The sequence below is a fragment of the Nansenia antarctica genome (assembly GCF_963989245.1).
Source record: "Nansenia antarctica genome assembly, chromosome: 7".
Taxonomy (NCBI): Eukaryota; Metazoa; Chordata; class Actinopteri; order Argentiniformes; family Microstomatidae; genus Nansenia; species Nansenia antarctica.
The window spans coordinates 12,836,950-12,860,543 of NC_137677.1; the positions used below are offsets into that span (position 1 = coordinate 12,836,950).

The 23,594-nt window shown below is 39.9% G+C and overlaps 1 protein-coding gene across 1 annotated transcript in view; it reads right to left on the reverse strand.

Annotated features, from left to right (window-relative positions):
* Nucleotides 1-848: 848 nt before the first annotated feature.
* LOC308161628 (heparan sulfate 2-O-sulfotransferase 1-like) overlaps nt 849-23,594 on the reverse strand; it is a 46,914-nt gene continuing 24,168 nt past the window's right edge. The window contains exons 3-8 of the mRNA XM_080535671.1: nt 14,094-14,332; nt 7,135-7,220; nt 6,491-6,629; nt 5,870-5,967; nt 3,577-3,734; nt 849-2,354 (exon numbers count right to left, since the gene is read on the reverse strand). Coding sequence (XP_080391797.1) covers nt 2,128-2,354; nt 3,577-3,734; nt 5,870-5,967; nt 6,491-6,629; nt 7,135-7,220; nt 14,094-14,332 — 947 coding nt within the window. The 3' untranslated portion in view covers nt 849-2,127. The remainder of the gene's footprint in view (nt 2,355-3,576; nt 3,735-5,869; nt 5,968-6,490; nt 6,630-7,134; nt 7,221-14,093; nt 14,333-23,594) is intronic.

The window sequence follows — 23,594 nt, forward strand, 5'->3', positions numbered from 1 at the left end:
CTAGAGAGACTGAGCCATCTGAAGCAGTTCCTGGCCTTTGTATTTCCTCAGGCCAGACCATCTAAAGCCAGACCAAACCAGTTTGTGGCCTTTGTGCCCCTCTTCCACCTTTGTGTCTCTAAGAGAAAGTGGGGGTCAATTCCCCCTATCCTCTTCATCACAGCTAGTCCCTCTTCATCACAGATGCAGACAGGAAATGCCTGTGATTGGCCTGTACCTCACCTGAGGTCGTGCAATCTGAAGAAAGCAGGCTGCACTTTGATATTTTATATTTAGATACTGAAATAATTATTTTGCGCGCCTCTCTCCTGCAGGCGGAGCAGGTTGTCGTATTGGTCGAAGAACACGGGGATGCCCAGCACAGGGACGCCGTGGTAGATGGCCTCCTGGACTCCGTTGGTTCCTCCATGGGCCACGAAGGCTTTGGTCTGGGGGTGTCCCAGGAGGTCCTTCTGAGGCATCCAGGCAACCAGCAGTGTTGTTATCCACAGTGGAGGGACGCTCCCCGACATGTCTCCAGATCACCTAGTAGTAGTAATAATAATAATAATAATAATAATACATTAGACTTATATAGCGCTTTTCTACACACTCAAAGACGCTTTACAAACTGAAAAGATCGAGTAGTAATAATAAAAAGAAACAAAAAGGTAAATAGAAGAAAGTATAGGGGCCTAATTATGGTAGTGCTGGGGACACATGGGAAGGGGAGGGGGAGAGGGTTAACTGGTGAAGGCTTTATTATATTATATTAAAAAGACGACAAGAGACACTTACAGTTAAGTATTTATTTGAAATGTTTTAGGTAATTTATTACAAGAAATTAATATGAAAACATCATCCAAAAGAAAAGGGAAACTGGCAGTTGAAAAGATAAAGGGTGTCAAACTAAAGTGTACTGTACAACATCCGTACCCAAGTGTGGGAAGACAACGGGATATCAAAAGTGGCTTAGATGTCTTGTACAATATGCAATGAAGGCACTATCAAGTCTCTAATGTTGATTTTCCCTTAGTGTGGCTGTCTCCCAGCTGAGGACGACGACCCTGTGATCAAACACATTCTTAGTCTCATGACAGTGAGACTACTAGTCTGTCATTTCTGGTAAACCCTGTGTAATAAATGACATGATGATATCATGAAATTATTTGATTTTTGATTGTTTACAGTTTGAACCCCACAGTTAAAAAAAAAGAAAATAAATCTTAATTTGTTTGTCAAATTCCAACAAAATCTTCAGAGTATCACATTTCTACTTTTGTGAGGTGGTTAAAATACAATGGACTACAAGATGGATAAAATGTTGTATTTAAAAGAAATCGAGACATTTTCTTAGTGGGATACAAATGACCGGATATTATGTTACAGCTCAGGTCCCCCTTTGTTTCTTTACAACCATTTGGTCCAAATACCTAAATATGTAAATACAATATGTACAGATATGGATTCCATTTCCCTATAACCCTGTCACATGTACTTAGTTTTGTAAACCATTAACAATGCATCTGGTCAAATATATACAAAAGAATCCATAAAATTGCAAATACTGTCAGCAAATTGAGCCAGTACTGCTATTCCCATAGCCGATATGTTTTGTGAATAACTTTGCCCTTTAACCCTTGTTAAAATCTCGCTTTTGCACAGTCACTAAGCTTAGGTAGGAGTCAGTGATCGGCCATCCTGAATGGAAGTGTTCGGTTTGCTCAGCAGTTGGACATTGATAAATTGTCATAAACATGTTTTTCTTTTGGGATGTGTGACAATTATGTTGTTGTTGTCCCCGTCCCGTCCCCCCCCACCCCCCAATTTTTTAAATTCGAAATCCTTTTAGCTTGAAGGCTTCTGTTATGTTGTTGTTGTGTTTGGCTGCTGTTTTGAGCTGGCACCTGAAGTCCAAAGTGCATGTTGCCAGTCAGGAGCTGTGACCTGTAAGGGCCCTGCTCCAACCATGAAGGTCCACATTCCCGGCAGACAAACAGAGTGCACACAAATGTTGTCATAACGGTCATTCCACTGTCATTTCAACTGCTTTTTCTATCATCGTCCTCTTTTCTTTCCAGTGCATATGACTATAGCAGTAGGCCTTGTAGGTCCAAGTCTGTTCTAGGCATCCAGCCGGGCCCCAGCTTAGTTCATTTTGGGGTAGATCTTCTCATAGAAAAAGCTCTGAGCCAGGAGGTAAAGTTCTCCGTCCTTTTCCCTCACGGCGTGGGCGCGTACAAACTGAAACTGCTCCAGGGCAAACTCGTAGAACTCGTTCTCCAACTTCCAGATGTCGGACTGCTGCAGCTTGGCGATGGACTCCTTGGTGGCGGGCTTCTTCTCGGTGGTCTTCCTCAGGTGGGACTTCTTCCCTGAAAGTACACAGAAGGGGTTTCACTCAGGTTCTATCTTATTAGGACTATGACAGGACAAGCGGAATAACCTCTTCGAATTAGTGTTGTCACGATACCAATATTTTACCCTGCGATACTATACCAGCCCAAGTATCACGATACTGAGTAGTATCGCGATACCGCGGCACTTTTGTAACACTTTTTATTTTTATGAACATGCAATGTATTTATACAAGTTACAATAACTTAATGAGTGGTGCATGAATAACATGCATTTAATGCATTACACTGTAACTCTACAGGTAAGTAAAAGTACTGAAACCGATATTTTTGTGAATAACATGTTTATTAATAAGTAGTTTGAAACATCAAACAGACCAACTGGCCTTTTGCAAGAGTATAGCAAAGTAGGTGTGTGTGTGTGTGTGTGTGTGTGTGTGTGTGTGTGTCTGTGTGTGTGTGTGTCTGTCTGTGTGTGTGTCTGTCTGTCTGTCTGTCTTTCTGTGTCTGTATGTCTGTCCGTCTGTGGGGTCTTTTTCACGAACTTGAAAAGTAAAAGCAAACACTGGCATATCAAAAATATAGAGGGCTACTTCCAAACTGTAGCTCAAGACTTAACTCAACTTAAGAAAACTCAGAGGTTTTAATTTTCTAGTTAATGCCCACTGAGCTCGCAGGAACCATAGGAACAACGTTTGAGGTTGCTAACCTGTTAGCCGACAAAGCTAACGCGATGGGTAGTCGCGAAAAAGGCTGCGTTCGTCAATTCGCTCTGGAAATCTGACCCGCACTCGCGGAACGCCTCTCGTCCAATCAAACTAATCGGTCGCTCTGTGACGTTGCACCCAGTGTGCGCTCCGGCGCTCTCGGAGCGAATTGACGAACGCAGCCGAAAGTGTTTCTCTCATGACAGTGTCGCGAGCCAGTCTTGTCCTCATTAGCAGAACCAGTGAATTTGGTAATAGAGGTAACACATTGCCCCGCTGGTACCGTGGTATATCGCGGTATATCGCTGGTACCCCGCTGGTACCGTGGTATACCGCGGTATATCGTTGGTACCGGTATATCGTGCAACACTACTTAGAATAAGAGGTGCTATGAGTGAGAGGGGGGGGGGGATTACAGTAGATTGAAGAAGGGGTAGCGCTAGAGACTTGCCAGGAGGGGGTGAGAACAGGTATGAGGTCAGAGGTCAGAACAGCAGAGCAGTGAATTGAGGTGCATGGTATTAGTGGCGTACCTGTGCGGTAGAGGTCTGTGGCGCCCTTGAAGAAGCGTGGCAGTGCTGCCTCGAGCATCATAATGAAGTCCTCCAGCTCCTCCGTCACTCCCACTAGCAGATACTCATTCACCAGGTTATACTTGGCCTTCTCCAGGGCCCATCTACTGCCCACATTCCTTCAAGATACACACACACACAGGGACACATCAATGAAAGCAAATGATCTCACCTCTCACCATGGCATCATCAACTAATCGAATTAGTACCAGACAGGTTGTTTATGTATGTTCATGAGTAATTGACAGAGACTTTTTTGCCAGACGTGTGCTACTGTACCCACTTAGGGATGGGAATGGAGAACCGGTTCCAGTTGAGAACCGGTAGCAAAATTGTTCGATGCGTCGGAAGTTATCGATTCCTCTTATTGATACTGGCGTGTTTTGCGCATGCCCTGACAGTTGTCCGTGTTTATTATTAAGCTTTGTCTTTTGATGTGGTTGCTGCTTAAATCACAACCGTTTATGCTTCTCAACAGATGCTAACTGCATATACGTTATTGTTGCTAAGAAGAAAACACTGACGGCTTTCAGCAGTGAGTGTAATGATAACATGAATTAACAGGTAAATGTACACTGTATTTTGAACAGTTTAAAAAGTCCCAATACGGCTATTTTGCCTGAACTTTGAACTCGTACCACAGGGATAGTATTGTGGCCAGAACGTACCATTACTGAGGGTAAATATCCTATGCTAATAATATTAGCGCCACGCATGCAGGCTTAACAGATTTTTCCTTTGACTAAGAAACCCGAAATGAATATGAATGCTGTACAAATATTCCCCCATTTCATCCATTTTAGATAATGACAGACAGACTGCTACAGTTAAGCCCAATTTATACTTCTGCATCGAATTTACGCGCCGCTATGCCGTAGCCTACGCAAGGGCTCTCCCAATTTATAGTTCTGCGTTGGTCGGTCTGCGTCGCGTTAGTCGGTGTACTCATAGCGGCATAAGTGTTTTTTTTGTTATGTTTGTTGTAAAGAACATTTCTATAATGCATTGAAATGACATATACTGACTAAAACTAAGATAGTAAGATGGTTATCATAATTTTTCAAATCTTTATTAATAAGTAATTACAGAAAGAAAAAAAAAAGCATGCATGGCGCTCAAGCAAAGAATATTAGTTTATGGACTTCCTTTATAGAATGTATGCAGAGGTGATATGCATAACCTATGGTTTGTAATGGGGTGGGTATTGATATTTGAATATTATAGTATTTAATGTTTTATGTTTATCCTATTAAGTTTATTTATTTCATTTGGTGGCATTTAAGTTGAGCTGGTTTAAATCCTTCTTGAGGGTTTTTGGGCGGAGTAAGACCTTGGTGTGGGAGGGTGGGTAGGGGGAATGTATGCAGGTATGAAATGATGTGTATTTTGGTAATTGTTTTGTCATTGTCCTTTGTGTGTTTGTACATAAAATCAAAATAAAAAATTGATCACAAAAAAAGAAAAAGTAAATTACATTTCTGTCATGGCTTCCGCATTTGGCCTACGAGAGATTCGGAATGTGACGCTACCAAGCGGACCAATCACAGTTCTTACGGTCTGCGTAGGTGTGGCGCGTAGTTACAATTTCGGAGAGGTGCGCGACAAGCTACGGCGTAGGCTACGGCGTAGATTTTAGTCTAGTATAAATTGGGCTTTAGCTCTGAAGCTACAGCCAGCTGCTCGAGCTCATTTTATTTATGTTCAAATGTTATGTTCAATTATTATCCACTGTGTTCAGAGACTCAAGGGCTCTGCACACAGCGTGCGATTTCTGTTGCGCGTCAACGTTCCATTTTGAAGTTTGAATGGAAGTCTATGAGAACATCGCATTTACCCACACACGGCCCCGATTTTAATCGCACGGCGAACATTCGATTCCATTCATTTGACAGTGCGACAAAACTCGCACGCCGTGTGCTTTGTCCCATTCAAAATGAATGGAATCGAATGTTCGCCGTGCGATTAAAATCGGGGCCGTGTGTGGGTAAATGCGATGTTCTCATAGACTTCCATTCAAACTTCAAAATGGAACGTTGACGCGCAACAGAAATCGCACGCTGTGTGCAGAGCCCTTTAAGATAAAAAAAAAAGCTGTGTTGACGCTGAAAACCTGTGTAGGCCTACTTTTGTTTTACACACAGAAAATGTATCAGGAATCGATAAGGGAATTGGATAAAGAATCAAACCGATAAGCAGAATCCATAATGGAATCGGTATCAATAACATCTCATCGATTCCCGTCCCTGAAACCCACCAGCACTCTGAGTAGTGTCCGCAGAAGAAGGGGATCTGGAGCCAGAGCTTCTCAGGGGCGCAGTCAGACCCCCCCGCTGACACACACTCATCAAAGGTCTAAACACAAACACAGAGACAGACTTCAGACACACATTTCGTGATGTTAGAATTATATGGTTCTATCTCCATTTTTGTCAAAATTTAGTTTTGTACATAATCTGATCCATTAGGTGTTTATTAATGCCTGTGTGGTGTTATTTTTTTAAATGTTGACATTTTTTTGTTAGTAATTCATAAAATACAAAGATTCCATCTCACACAACATAATGGAATGTAAAAACTTTGACGCTCAATATCTCTGAACTACCCTAAACGGAGATAGAACCTTATAATTCTAAACTCATGGTTTAACATGTGTATGTGCATGCACACTATGGTCCTAAGAAATCAATCTTGAGAAGTTGTAACTTACTAAGATTATTATTCATATCTTGGAAGGAAAATCTATTTCCTATTCGAAGACAGTTCTCATAATCAAGAAAAAGACTTTCGGAGAAAGGTGGTAGACACTATTCATCATGTTATATTTTACACCTGACACACCCAGTAGTTATATTGTAGAACAGACAAAGATTGGGACCTTTTTGTCACCCTGTTTTCTTCGCCGAAGGCCAGGCCTGTAGTCATCTCCGAAACGCAGGAAGTAGTAGTAAGAAACGAGGCGTTCGATAGGGTCCCGTACCACGTTGATGTAGATTGGCTTATCCCTCACCCCATATCTGTTCAGAGGACACAATCATTAGAAAGGAACAAGCTTCCCACTGCGGTCAGGACTGCAGAGTCACTCCCTATTGTCTGCCATAGACTGAAGACTTATCTCTTCAGGCTACACCTTAACTGCCCCTCCTGAGACCTCTACATCCCCTCTACCCCCCCTGTACAGCTTCCTCACTGTAAATATTTTTTTTTTTTAAAAATCTTCCTTCTTCTAGCATTAGATTACATTTTCTTGCTATGGCTAATGGATAGATGATTCACTTACTTAAGTCAAATGTTATTTGTTGTAAGTCGCTTTGGATAAAGGTGTCTGCTAAATGCCAAAAATGTAACTTGTCAAGAGCAACTCAGCAAGACCCGTTTCTTTAGGTTCATACAGATTCATTTAGCAGTGAAAGTGATAACATGGTTAGTTCCACTTTCAGCCACAAGATGGCATCAGCCATAAGAGAAAAATGGAGAGTATTTAGCCACTCATCTGGATAAGTTGAAAATGAAGAGCTTTACTTTGTGAAGTCAAGATAAGCCACATGGCCATGGTAGAATCCTGGCTTCATCTGACTCCAGGACGTGACGTTCCTGGCAAACCGAACCTGGAAACAGAATCACATGAATTAATCTCATGCTGACATACAGTACTAACCATTTCTGCAAACTGCACATTTGATTAAAGCATTTCCATTACACCATTCTTTTATTTTTGGAAAAGCAGTAATATCCAAAGAAATAAATGAATTCTGAATTGGCTAATTCTCAATGTATGTGCAATGCACATTAAAGAACCTGGATTTGAACTACTGTCCCCTACGGTTCGTATGTATTCAGCTTTGTAGGTGACATTTAACAAAGATCAGATTCCGTCACCCTTGTTTCTGGTAGTGTGATGGGGGGGAGGTTGTATCGTCTTGCACAGGGAACAGACTGCTGTGAGTAGGCAGACAGGATATTACCTTGGCATAGAGTGCCAGAAATAACACTTGCATGGCTCCAGGGCATTTACACTCTGAGCAGCAGTGACAGGAATACAAATGGACCCAGACTAACACTCCAGGAGTGTGTATGTGCCACAGCCACCTGCTTTGGAAGGGGCTCTGGTCCAGGCGCCAGCCGTGTCAATACGTGCAGAGAGGCAACATGAGTCACTCTCAGCTAAAAATGTTTAGTCAACCCCTCATATATCCTCATACTACTATATCCTCATACTACTATATCCCTCATACTACTATATCCCTCATACTACTATATCCCTCATACTACCCTCATACTACTATATCATACTACTATATCCCTCATACTACTATATCCTCATACTACTATATCATACTACTATATCCTCATACTACTATATCATACTACTATATCATACTACTATATCCTCATACTACTATATCATACTACTATATCCCTCATACTACTATATCATACTACTATATCCTCATACTACTATATCATACTACTATATCCTCATACTACTATATCATACTACTATATCCTCATACTACTATATCATACTACTATATCATACTACTATATCATACTACTATATCCTCATACTACTATATCATACTACTATATCATACTACTATATTCTCATACTACTATATCATACTACTATATCCTCATACTACTATATCATACTACTATATCCTCATACTACTATATCCTCATACTACTATATCATACTACTATATCATACTACTATATCCTCATACTACTATATCATACTACTATATCATGCTACTATATCCTCATACTACTATATCATACTACTATATCCTCATACTACTATATCCTCATACTACTATATCATACTACTATATCCTCATACTACTATATCATACTACTATATCATACTACTATATCATACTACTATATCCTCATACTACTATATCCTCATACTACTATATCCTCATACTACTATATCCTCATACTACTATATCATACTACTATATCATACTACTATATCCTCATACTACTATATCCCTCATACTACTATATCATACTACTATATCCTCATACTACTATATCATACTACTATATCCTCATACTACTATATCCCTCATACTACTATATCATACTACTATATCATACTACTATATCCTCATACTACTATATCATACTACTATATCCTCATACTACTATATCATACTACTATATCATACTACTATATCCTCATACTACTATATCCCTCATACTATTATATCCCTCGTACTACTATATCCTCATACTACTATATCATACTACTATATCCTCATACTACTATATCATACTACTATATCATACTACTATATCCTCATACTACTATATCATACTACTATATCATACTACTATATCATACTACTATATCCTCATACTACTATATCCTCATACTACTATATCATACTACTATATCCTCATACTACTATATCATACTACTATATCATACTACTATATCCTCATACTACTATATCATACTACTATATCCTCATACTACTATATCATACTACTATATCCTCATACTACTATATCATAGTACTATATCCTCATACTACTATATCATACTACTATATCCTCATACTACTATATCATACTACTATATCATACTACTATATCCTCATACTACTATATCATACTACTATATCATACTACTATATCCTCATACTACTATATCCTCATACTACTATATCCTCATACTACTATATCCCTCATACTACTATATCCCTCATACTACTATATCATACTACTATATCCTCATACTACTATATCATACTACTATATCCTCATACTACTATATCCCTCATACTACTATATCATACTACTATATCCTCATACTACTATATCATACTACTATATCATACTACTATATCATACTACTACTATATCCCTCATACTACTATATCCTCATACTACTATATCATACTACTATATCCTCATACTACTATATCCCTCATACTACTATATCATACTACTATATCCTCATACTACTATATCATACTACTATATCATACTACTATATCCTCATACTACTATATCATACTACTATATCCTCATACTACTATATCATACTACTATATCCTCATACTACTATATCATACTACTATATCATACTACTATATCATACTACTATATCATACTACTATATCCTCATACTACTATATCCTCATACTACTATATCATACTACTACTATATCATACTACTATATCATACTACTATATCATACTACTACTATATCATACTACTATATCCTCATACTACTATATCATACTACTACTATATCATACTACTATATCATACTACTATATCATACTACTATATCATACTACTATATCCTCATACTACTATATCATACTACTATATCCTCATACTACTATATCCTCATACTACTATATCATACTACTATATCATACTACTACTATATCATACTACTACTATATCATACTACTATATCATACTACTATATCATACTACTATATCATACTACTATATCATACTACTATATCCTCATACTACTATATCATACTACTATATCATACTACTATATCCTCATACTACTATATCATACTACTATATCATACTACTATATCATACTACTATATCCTCATACTACTATATCATACTACTATATCCTCATACTACTATATCATACTACTATATCATACTACTATATCCTCATACTACTATATCCTCATACTACTATATCATACTACTACTATATCATACTACTATATCATACTACTATATCATACTACTACTATATCATACTACTATATCATACTACTACTATATCATACTACTATATCCTCATACTACTATATCATACTACTACTATATCATACTACTATATCCTCATACTACTATATCATACTACTATATCATACTACTATATCATACTACTATATCCTCATACTACTATATCATACTACTATATCATACTACTATATCCTCATACTACTATATCATACTACTATATCATACTACTATATCCTCATACTACTATATCATACTACTATATCATACTACTATATCCTCATACTACTATATCATACTACTATATCCTCATACTACTATATCATACTACTATATCATACTACTATATCATACTACTATATCCTCATACTACTATATCATACTACTATATCCTCATACTACTATATCCTCATACTACTATATCATACTACTACTATATCATACTACTATATCCTCATACTACTATATCATACTACTATATCATACTACTATATCATACTACTATATCATACTACTATATCATACTACTATATCATACTACTATATCATACTACTATATCCTCATACTACTATATCATACTACTATATCATACTACTATATCCTCATACTACTATATCCTCATACTACTATATCATACTACTATATCCTCATACTACTATATCATACTACTATATCATACTACTATATCCTCATACTACTATATCCTCATACTACTATATCATACTACTATATCATACTACTATATCCTCATACTACTATATCATACTACTATATCCTCATACTACTATATCATACTACTATATCATACTACTATATCATACTACTATATCCTCATACTACTATATCCTCATACTACTATATCATACTACTATATCATACTACTATATCCTCATACTACTATATCCTCATACTACTATATCATACTACTATATCCTCATACTACTATATCATACTACTATATCCTCATACTACTATATCATACTACTATATCATACTACTATATCATACTACTATATCATACTACTATATCATACTACTATATCATACTACTATATCCTCATACTACTATATCCTCATACTACTATATCATACTACTATATCATACTACTATATCATACTACCATATCATACTACTATATCCTCATACTACTATATCATACTACTATATCCTCATACTACTATATCCTCATACTACTATATCCTTATACTACTATATTATAGTGTTGTCACGATACCAATATTTTACCCTGCGATACTATACCAGCCCAAGTATCACGATACTGAGTAGTATCGCGATACCGCGGCACTTTTGTAACACTTTTTATTTTTATGAACATGCAATGTATTTATACAAGTTACAATAACTTAATGAGTGGTGCATGAATAACATGCATTTAATGCATTACACTGTAACTCTACAGGTAAGTAAAAGTACTGAAACCGATATTTTTGTGAATAACATGTTTATTAATAAGTAGTTTGAAACATCAAACAGACCAACTGGCCTTTTGCAAGAGTATAGCAAAGTAGGTGTGTGTGTGTGTGTGTGTGTGTGTGTGTGTGTGTGTGTGTGTGTGTGTGTGTGTGTGTCTGTCTGTCTGTCTGTCTGTCTGTCTGTCTGTCTTTCTGTGTCTGTATGTCTGTCCGTCTGTGGGGTCTTTTTCACGAACTTGAAAAGTAAAAGCAAACACTGGCATATCAAAAAAATAGAGGGCTACTTCCAAACTGTAGCTCAAGACTTAACTCAACTTAAGAAAACTCAGTGGTTTTAATTTTCTAGTTAATGCCCACTGAGCTCGCAGGAACCATAGGAACAACGTTTGAGGTTGCTAACCTGTTAGCCGACAAAGCTAACGCGATGGGTAGTCGCGAAAAAGGCTGCGTTCGTCAATTCGCTCTGGAAATCTGACCCGCACTCGCGGAACGCCTCTCGTCCAATCAAACGAATCGGTCGCTCTGTGACGTTGCACCCAGTGTGCGCTCCGGCGCTCTCGGAGCGAATTGACGAACGCAGCCGAAAGTGTTATGAGTTGCCCCGCTGGTACCGTGTTCAACACGGTAGTATAGTATTCCACGGTAGTACCGTTGTATAAAGCTTATGGTATAGTATGCACCGTGACATTTTGGCACCGCGGTATATCGTTGGTACCGGTATATCGTGCAACACTACTATATTATACTACTATATCATACTACTACTATATCCTCATACTACTATATAGTATATAGTATATATACTACTATATAGATACCTTCATTGCTGGGTTCGACAGAAATGTCGGAAGATATTAGCTAAACAAGTTGTAAAATGATTTGGGGCGGCAATATCTTTATCTAGCTAAAGTAACTAGCTTACTATATTGTTATCTTAGCAGTTGGTAAAAGAACAGGATTAAAATAACGATATGAGTAATAACATATGGTGGGCTGCAGCAAGCACAATAACAACCAACTTGTCCGTCTGAAGCTACAATACTGGGACCATTCTGGGCTACAGGCAGTCAAATACTAGGCGAACGTGTGTGTAAGACACGAATAAACTTGGATTTCATGCATTTCAAGTGGCATCTTTGTAATCATGACAACGTAGTCATGTCTAAGAATGCATTTCACCATGTAGATTCCCAATATAGTGAAAATACCACCGCTCATCCGTGATCAGACTTAGCTGGGGTGCTGCAGCTGAAGAGTATCAAATAGAGTGCAAAAAAGCAGCATCTGTACACTCAAATCTGTGCAAATGTTTATTGCAAGCTTTCGGTCCCCAGGCTATCAGACAATGTAAACAACAGCTGTATGATGAGTGTGTATGACGAGACTGAAGAGACGCGCAATGCATTTTGGGGATGTTGAGTAGGAATAGCATGCATCGTTCGCGTACACAAAGATTTGGCCACCTCTAGTATATATACTACATTTCTCGCATACTCAAATGTCGCATACTGTACAGTGTGAACGCTCTTGAATACTCAAATAAAAAAACAGTTGAATACTGTTAAACACAAAACCAAACTCTCCCGTATAGTCAATCAGGCAAGTAAAATCATCGGCTCACCTCAAACCCCCCTGTCTGAAATCTACAACCGGTCACTAATCAGAAAAGCCACACAAATCACACAGGACCCCTCTCACCCCCTCCACCAATCATTTCAGCCACTTCCATCAGGCCGCCGTTATAGAACTCCACTGGCCCGGAAAAACACATATAAAAAATCATTCATTCCCACTGCAACCACCGCCCTGAACATTTTAAAATAGGAAGCACACTGCATTTTAGCATTTTAAATCATAATACTGTTTTTATTACTATTATTTTTAAATGACTAGACTTTTTAAATAGGCACTACATAAACACTGTTATATCTGTCTGTCTTTATTGTATTAATGTATGTGACCTATGTGTGTTTTAATGTGGAAACTGTATTCTTGAGCTGCACTTCTGCCTGTCAAAGGAGAATTTATGTCACTCTGTGACAGACAATAAAGCATTCTTGAATCTTGAATCTTGAATCTACGTCTAATCTAGTATGAGTAGTATGCTAGTATGCCATTCCGAACACAGCCACAGAGAAGTTATCGAAATGTCTTAATCAAATATTTTTAAGACCTACCAACTGCTTTTTAAGACCCTGTGGGAAACCAGGTACATCAAAAGACCATTGCACTTCTTTGAAGTTGTGCAAGCTCTCTAATATCACTATAATACAGTACATTACATGTAAGGTGTTAGGTTCTCACCTGGTCCTGTAGGGACATGACAGGGTTGTTTTTGGTAGTGTTGATGTGCAGCACATGGAAGCGGTTCTTCCCACACAGGTCGTAGGCGATGTTGGTGAAGGAAGTGCTGGCCGTCTTGGGCACCCGGTTGTAGATGATGACCACGTCATCTCCCTCAGCCAGCGGCGGTGACTCCCGTGCACCCTCTTGAGTATGCCGCTGCTCTACCTCTCGTACTTCGTACCTGGCAATGGTACGTTCTGTGGGAGGGCAAGAATGAGAGGGGGGGAGATCACAAAACAGTGGAGAAATGGCTCTTTATCAAGGCTTAGAATAAATTGTAAAATGACATCATAAAAAGCAGACACAGCCAGGTCCTTCAACAGCATGATCATAGGAAATGTTTGACTGCCAAAGTTTGCACTAAAGCATTCATTGTAGACATGGCAAACCTTCCATCAGGTGGCAGTACTGACATGTATGTGGTCTTGGACTACTGTGTATCCCAAAATGAGGGCAAGACAGCCAGTGCAAGATGTTACAAAGTAATGCACCCTTATACTTGTGCTGGTGAATTCCAACAGTGAGTATGAAAGGCAAACATGCAGACAGAGAGATCAAAAAGCCTATAGGCCTATAACCTGACCTCTGAACACAGTATGACATAGGCTGCAGTGCCACAATTAATCCAGCAGGGGGAAGAAGGGGGCCATGGGATGTGGACATAATGCCCTTCCATCTACAAAGCCATTGATTAAGACTTCTACTATAAAACAACATGTTAAAGCTTGCTAATAAAACATGGGTTATTAGCTGCTTCCATCTACAATATGAACACTACTTTCTGCTCCGAGACTTTTGTTTCTAGCTCACAATAAACACCCTCATCATAGTACTGGAGTGCTAAGTCTTTTTTAAATGAATGTGGGGAGGAAGCGGAGTGACAGAGAATGTGTAGAAGAAGTAGGAGACGTGTCTTAATGACCTGTTCATGCATCCTGCTGTCCCTGTGAGAACAAAGAGTGTAATTACACAAAGATCAAGCTGTTAATTGACCCATACCTCGTCTACAGTAGATGCCCACCGGAACATAAAACAACAGACGTTCCATTATTGATCACAGCTTTAACAAGCCACCGTACATCAGCCCCATGAAGTCTTATCTTTCACGCTCACATCACAAGCTGGGGTCTCTAACATAGGTACTAAAGATTACGTTGTACATCAGGGCCTACTGTATTTAATGGTAAATGGACTGGAACACACATTAATTTGCCTGAGAATGTGCTGGAATAAAGCAGTTTTTCAGCCATGTGTTTGATGTGAGGTTTGAATGAGAGGGTGAAGTCCGGAATGGCGCAGGGGTTACAGACCTGGATGGATGTGAAGACAGTGAAGCGATGTTTTAGGGTGAAGTTGTGGGTAGTGGGAGAAGGATTTGGGGCCAATAAAAATAGATTTTAGATTTGTTGCAGTTTAGTTTCTAGGAAGTTGCGTTGCATCCAGGATTGGATGTCAGCGAGACAGTTTGCTAGGGTGAACTGGGTGGCTGCAGTCATTGTTTTCGTTGGGAGGTAAAGCGTGAGTGTCATCAGCGTAGCCATTGGCCATGGGAACAGATAGAGGGAGAATGAACAGTAGACCTAGGCGACATGGGGCTGGATCCGTTTAGTACTTTTACCAAGCCTGATTCTTGGTGATTCTGAAGTGGACAGTAAACATGTTCTCCCCTACAAATGATGTAGCACAGCTCCTTGTGTGAATTGGTGACATTTATTCAAACATATGACTGAAAAGCTAATGAAACTTGTAGTGATTATCTCGGCAAAGGAGAAATGCTTACTAACACCGATTTAAGCAAATTTTAGAGAAATAGGCCTTTTGTGTACATAGAAAAAAAGTCTTAGATCTTTGATTTCAACTCATTGAAGTTGAAATTAAAGCAAGTTTTGTGTTTATATTTTTGTTCAGTGTAGTTTGATTTAGGTAATGAGACTAGTGATAACGCCTACTGTACAAGTCTTTTGCCTGAATGTTGTCTGTTTTACTCTATCTATTTGATACACTGCAGGTTTAATTGTGACAATGATCATTTGACAGTGTGTCCTGAATATATGTGATATATATGATAGACATCTAGGTTATGCCTACTTGAACATATGGCCTTAACAAGCTTTTTGTTTACTTATTTATAATAATTGACACAAAAAAAGGCATGTGGCCCACGATTGTGTGGCTAAATTCATAACGCGGCCCACCCCTGCTGTCACTTGGTTATAGGGGCTGTGTTGGACTTGCAGTTGTTGATGGAAACGTAGTGCTTTATGTCTGAGAGGTGGGATATGAAGCAGATCAGGGCAGTGGCAGTTACGCCACGGTGTGTGGTGAGGATGGAGTGGTTTATGGTGTCAAAAAGGTTACGGTTAGTGTTGATTCAGTGCTATTTTGGGATCGGAAGTGAGACTGAAATGGCTTGTAGAGGTCATTGGGAGTCCAGGTAGGTTTGGATCTGTGAGGCAACAACGTTCCAATATTGTGGATGGAAAAGGGGAGGTTTGAGATGGGTCTATACTTCTTGGGGATATCAGGGTCCAGGTTTTTTTGGGATGGGGCTAACAGCAGCAAGCTTTAGAGCAGGGGGGTGGGGGGGAGTGGCCTGTTGAGAGGGTGGAGTTGATGGCTTTGGTGATGAGTGGATTGATTATAGGGATCCAGGCCTTTATCAAGGTGGATGAAACTGGGTCCAAGGCACAGGTTGATGTTTTCATGCCTGCAACCACGGTCAGAGGTGGCCACGGTCAAATCTGCTGCATAGTGTGTGTGCATGTGTATTTATTAGTGTCATTCCCAAGCACCCGCACACTGCTCAATGTGCCTCCCAAAGTGGGGACTCAGTCTGCACTGGTTCAGCTGGGACTCAGGACTTCAGATTGGAACTCATTCAGACTGAGCTGTGCTCCAGCTCCCACTCTAGGGGTGTTTGCATATTACATATATTCACTGTCGCAGTCACTGCTGGCCGCTTGTTGCAGGCATGAAGAACTACTCTGCTCTTCTCTGGAAAAATGTGAGCATGTCTTCGCAAGCATGCCATAATTAGCTAAAACAACTTGCTCCTTCGCAACAAGCACAAACACATTTCCAGGTGATTAAACCTTTGATGATATATTATTGAAGGAGAAAAGGCATAATTACAAGTGAAGCTTTTCTTTTTTTCTCTCTCCGTTGTCATAGTCTGATGGGAGCTAATTAAAGGGATGGCCTTGTGAGCCCTGCCTCTCACTGCGGCAGTCTCCAGCATAGCATAGTGCAGCAGGCACCCTGCTGGCTAGACACCCCTCTGATTGACAGGCTCCTGGAGGGGGGAGTCTTCTCAGTGTGAGATGGCACTGCATCTCAAGGATGGATGTCACACTGGATCTGACAGATGCCAGTAGGCAGGATGGATCTGTTGCCCTCTCTCTATCTCTCTCCCAAACCCACCACTCTCTCGAACCTTCTTTGAGAGGTGATGTAGATGTGCATCAGGCTTTCAGTTCTCTGGATAGCCTAGCTCCAGACCAAATACAGACAATAGCAGAGTGTCCCAGGATAAGGTGTGCTACAAGTCTAATACCGATAAGACGACGGAACTGGAAAAGGCTGTTGCCTTTTGTGGAAGAGGAATGGAGAGGGTGTCCTTGAAGAATTGTAATTAACTAGGGATGCACCGATACCACCTTTTCATTGCCGATATTGATTCAGAGAATTGTGCTTTGAGTCATAGCGTATCGGCCGATACAGAGTAACAATCCAATAGAAGGCTCTTTTTTTTTAACAGCTGTAGGCTGTACGTTAAGATAAGTTCAGTTAGTGGAGGTACTATGCTTGGTACAATTCTTTATTGTTTAAACACCCCATTTCATAACTTAACAAACAAATACAACATAACAAAAACATAGGATACAACATGGCTGAATTCTGCTATATAACTTTCTTTTATACGCACAGAGGCAGAGAGCAGTGAAAATGGGATTTCTACCACAACAATTTCTGAAATAAATGTCTGTATGAAAATCAGTATGTGTACACAATACGTGTTTGGTGCGTAAGGAGAAGAAAAACGCTACGAGCCTATTTATTTACAAACTGTTACTTATTATTTATACTTATTATTTGTTATACTTATGGAACATTCAGACACATTCCAGAATATGACTGGTATATTGTATAATATAAGAAATATAAATATAAACAACAAATTAAATAAACACTGTCAAATGTAAAAGTGCTCTTAGCCTTGACTACTGGTATAGGAGAGGAAGAAATAAAAGTAAAAGTGCACTTTAGCCATGAAAGCTGGTAGCCCATATACGCATTATGCGCTTATTATACGACACACATGAAGCAAAGTTTGCAGACAGTAGTGTTTCTGTTCACTGTTTTCGTTCCCTCATCATAGTATTCAATGCCAAAACCATAATGACCCCACACCACAGATTAGTAGGAATCCGGGGCTTCCTCAGACTGTTGCCTCCATTTATCTGCATGACAACCACAACACTGCAGAGCCCACCACTGAATGTGCACAAATTGCATTTTGAATCTGCAGCATTGTACACCCAAGTGCAGAAACTGATTAAGACTTAATTGACTGACTGAAGAATCATTCTAAGAGGCAATGAAAAATGTATGAATCGTTTACTAAGTAGACAGTCTTTTTGTAAACAGTAATGCAACATTATTAGCAACCTGTGAGCAGATACAAATGACTTGTTGTGTTCATACGTTAGCATGCTCGTCAACGGCATATTAGGGAGGAATGCTGCCGTGTCTAGACATGGATTGTGATTGCTATAGCCTAATAGAAAACTATTGATGGCTTGAAAAAGAACACTGACTTTCATGATTCCAGGTTGGGAAATGTACTGAATTGACAGACAGAGCTTGCAGCTTATTCTACTGGGATACCTCAGTCTAGACACAACTAACAAGCTGCCATAGTGCTATTCCACTATTGATAGAAAGCTTTATGGTGCTTAGAAGGCACTCTGCTCATGACAGAATCCTGATAGCTACCAGTTCAGTGTCTTTGTTCCCCTACAGAAAGTTACTGAACCTTCTACGGCGAGGCAGCATTTACTCATATTTACCTACTGGTGGTGAAGTGTAATTTCATATTCACAGGCCTATACCCAGCTGCAGAGCCTTGAGGGGGATATAGGACGTTGTGGAGCATGACAGAGGAACAAACACAGATTATCTAGAGAGGAAAGCTGTGATAGATGGACGCTATGCAGGACCCCAGGAGAAGCTGTGATACAGCCCTCCTCGCTGAGCTGTCTTAACACTAGGAGCGCGACGCTGTTTCACCTACTTTTATGTCAAATGACCCCCCCACTCTAAACAGTGAGAAGCTGTGTACTGATGAACAATGATCGCTGGGGAGTGCCGATTGTACATTAGTCTGGCTCCGCAGCCTGAAATTACTTGAAACTCTGAAACCAAGGAGTCTGGCTGAGGAAGAAAAGGACCAAAGCGTGGCTTCATGTCACACAAGAAGAGAAACATGACAACATCTCTACTTGCAAAATGCTGATTATCATTATAAAACAATAACTATAATAAATATAGCAATATTTGAAAATGTACAGCGCTGTAAATAGTGTCATTCTTGCACAATATGCCCGAACGAGCTTCATAGTGCTGTTTGTAACTTCATAGTGATAAACAAGTCTGTCGTGTTTGTATATCTGTGAACGTTGCGCCGGCTGTAACGTCAGTCTGTCAGCCCCGGCTGTAACATCAGCCTGTCAGCCCCGGCTGTAACGTCAGTCTGTCAGCCTGTCAGCCCCGGCTGTAACGTCAGTCTGTCAGCCCCGGCTGTAACGTTAGTCTGTCAGCCCCGGCTGTAACGTCAGTCAGCCCGGCTGTAACGTCAGTCTGTCAGCCTGTCAGCCCCGGCTGTAACGTCAGTCTGTCAGCCCCGGCTGTAACGTCAGTCTGTCAGCCCCGGCTCACTGGGGTTGTGATTATACGGAATGGCTGAATATTTACATTTAGCAGCTTGTTGGGAGGAGAAAAACAGAGGAAAAAGACCTTACACTTTGAGTGCATGTTTTGTTTGTTTTTTGATTACATTATATTTGTATTTGGTATGGTATTGGATTATTTTTAGTCTGCCCTTTGTTTATTGATCGGAAAACAAGGAATGCAAGGAATGCAAAACCCCCAGAAATCTCAAGGAACTGGGAGACATACAGACATACCTACATTGTCATATCCTAAATAAAAGCTGATAATTCTGATAATTCATTTTTTTGTCATTCATGATGATCATTTCTGTGTTTCTGTGAATTCATACAAATGGCCAAAGTCATACTGTCATACAATCCAACCCTTAATGCTGAGTTATTTAGCCTTTGGACAGGCACAGAAGACAAACCGTTACCACTGTGGGTGGTGTGCTCTGAGGTGTAAACTACGTCGTCACCTTGAGACAAAGCATCAACAGTAGGCTATATGTCCATTGTCCAGATTGTATGATGATGCATATGAAATATCCAATAACAATAAGAGAATAATTATATGACACCATCAAAAATAATATGCGTGCGTAAAATGCCTGTGTGGGACGCAAATACTTTTGTGATTTTTAAGTGGGCCTTGAGTCCAAAAAGGTTGGCTAGCTATATAGGCTTAAAGCTATTAACACATTGGGCCCTATTATGCACTTCTTAACTTGCCGTCTTAAGTGTTAATTAAGACGCACCGCCAGGTTAAGACCTACCCCCACCCTTATTATGCGCTTCATACGCGCTACTGCTATTATGCAGGTCTCGATAGGCGCCCACACATAAGACGTAAAACTCCCGTGCATATATTGCTCATTGTGGGAGTGTTCATATGTTAATGAAGTGCACTAGGCGCCCCTGCTATTATGCGATCTGACTTTGCTCCTATCGCTAAGAAGTGATTTGAAAAGTTCTTAAGTTTAGACTTCATGCACGTTTTGAAACACGAGCGCGCCTCCGCGGTTTGCGCATGCATGTGGGCACACATGAACACGCACGTGGCTCCACGGCAAGACGTCAATTACGGTCACAGTATAAATGCTTTATTTCAGAAGGGAGAGGCAGAGAAGCGCGCTGACCTCCTTCTCAGGACTTCCATAATAGCATAGCGCTAATGACTCAACGCAGCCGGTTCTTAAAGGGAATGGCACCTGGCACGCTGATTGGGTTGATTGAGAAGACGCCCAAAACACACCCATGACTAATTTCTTTGCTTCGCGCCGGGTTTTAGGCGCCCACTACAGCACGCATAATAGCAAAGTGGCCTTGACCACGCCTCCACGTCTTAAGTTTAGATCTACCGCCTCGTCTTATTGATGAGGTGCATAATAGGGCCCATTATGTTACAAATATTAATCTTATTCACTGAATCTAATTCAGCACATGTAGCACATGCAGCATATATGCTGAATTAAATTCAGGGACTTCTTAGTGTCCCCCTGCGACCTCTGCTGATATGGAAAATAATTGCAGCCTTGGAAAAAAAGATGGCAGCCAAATACTAGCGTAAACACACAGAAACACACACAAATACTGCAAAATCGCTTTATACTAGCTAGATTTTGAAAATGTAAGGATACTGGGTGGTAGAACGCACACCTAGGAAAAGTCATGAAAGGTGGGTCCTGAAATTTGATTGAGTGCAAAGGGAGAATTTTCTTTTTTACTCACAAAAAACTCAAATGACCCCACCCACAGTATTAAAGGTGGCATTTTGGGAGGGTAGAAGCAGGTTTGTGGCCAGAGTTGATTGATTGGACCTAATAAGGTCTGTTGATTTAATTAGATGCATGTAGATTTATCAAGCATCTGTCACCAGCAATAGAAGGAGGCTGTGGTTGGGGACAGGGTCCAGGGTGCAAAGCATTATCTCACTCTACCTGGCAGGGCAGAGACCTGCCCGTCTGTCAGTCTGACAGGCCAATATCACGACAAGCACTTTTCTCTCTGCCTGATTAAATGGAAGAATTGATCGCCCCATGCGCCAGTACCTCAACATTTTTGTGAAGCAGTTTTCATTCAACCACCTCCCTCCCTCCCACCCACACTCTCATGGTTTCCAGTCACCTCTTGTGAAATATGAATTCAGCGTAGTCCTGTGTATTCAAAGAGGCCTGCAATATGCTACCGTGATTGAAACAACAATTGACAGAGAGCAAGAGTGCATGCATGTCACATATGCATATGTCCCACAGAAATGACAAATCCATTTTGGAGGAGCCACCACCTTTTTAGGAAAAAGAAACATGTGGCTAAGTGTGATGTAGCCTACTGTTGCTGCCACTGCAAGGATAAATTAAACCAAATATAAATGTTTTATGCAGAGGCAATGTTATATATTTTTTGGGGTGAATTTGCTTGGTTTGGAGAAACTTACTGGTACCAGCGATATCCTCATCAAGCTACAATGGGAGTCATGCTCCAAACACGCTGTAAACGATTCCCCCCAAAAAACTATTGTAAATGGTATCTTCTACTTATAAGAACTTCGTAGCTCCCAGTATAGTGATGCAGGTCTCATAATGACGTTCCACAATGTTATATTCCATTTGTTAAATCAATTGATAAAGAGAGAATTGAGTATGAAATGCAGAAGTGGTATCCACAAAAGTCCCACAAAATGGAATAGACCACTGCTGAAGAGGTTTGGATACCAGAGGCTTTACAGTGTCAAAAAAGGCATTTTGGAGCCTTTGTTCACAGTTGCATGATTGCCCTTATTTCCTCCATTGTAGTCTGATGAGGGCGTCACTGGTGCCAGTTTTTCAAAACCCATCAAATTCACACAAAAAACACACACACACACACACACACACACACACATCATACCATTTAGCTACTTTAAAAAAAACTGTTTATTTGGTTCAAAGATTTAGAAAATTCTTTAAAATCTCTTTTGATTTCACATGCCTGCTTCTTATTCTTACTGTATTCTTTGATGCAAATGAAAAAAACATGTGAGTTTAAGGAATATCGTGCTTGATTTAGGCCTACTCCCTTTTCAGAAAATGGTAGGCTATCTTTAAAACAAAGATTCTAGATACTAGAATGGCATAATTGAAATAGTTTAGGCCTATATCTCCATGAACAAGCAATAAAACATGAATCAACGTCAAAGAGAGCACATTCTAAGAGCATTGAACATCACCTTCATAGCATTACGCTTCTACCTTTAAGCGATTTTCCTAAGTACTTTAACCATTAACATCTCAGCCATAATGGAGCTCGCCACCTATCACTGACTCTTTATTTCTATAGTATATAATTTAAGGAGACAAACAAGGCCAGGCATCGTAAGTGAGATGAAAGACAGAGCATGAAGGTCAAACAGCTCCCCCGCCTGAACAGTTTTATGTTGCTGCACCAACCAACCCCCTCTGAACCGCTTCTCGTTATCGCAGACTCTGCCTCTGGGGACTTCAGATATGCCCCCCCAAATGACCTGCCCTCTGTCTCCCACAGGGCACGG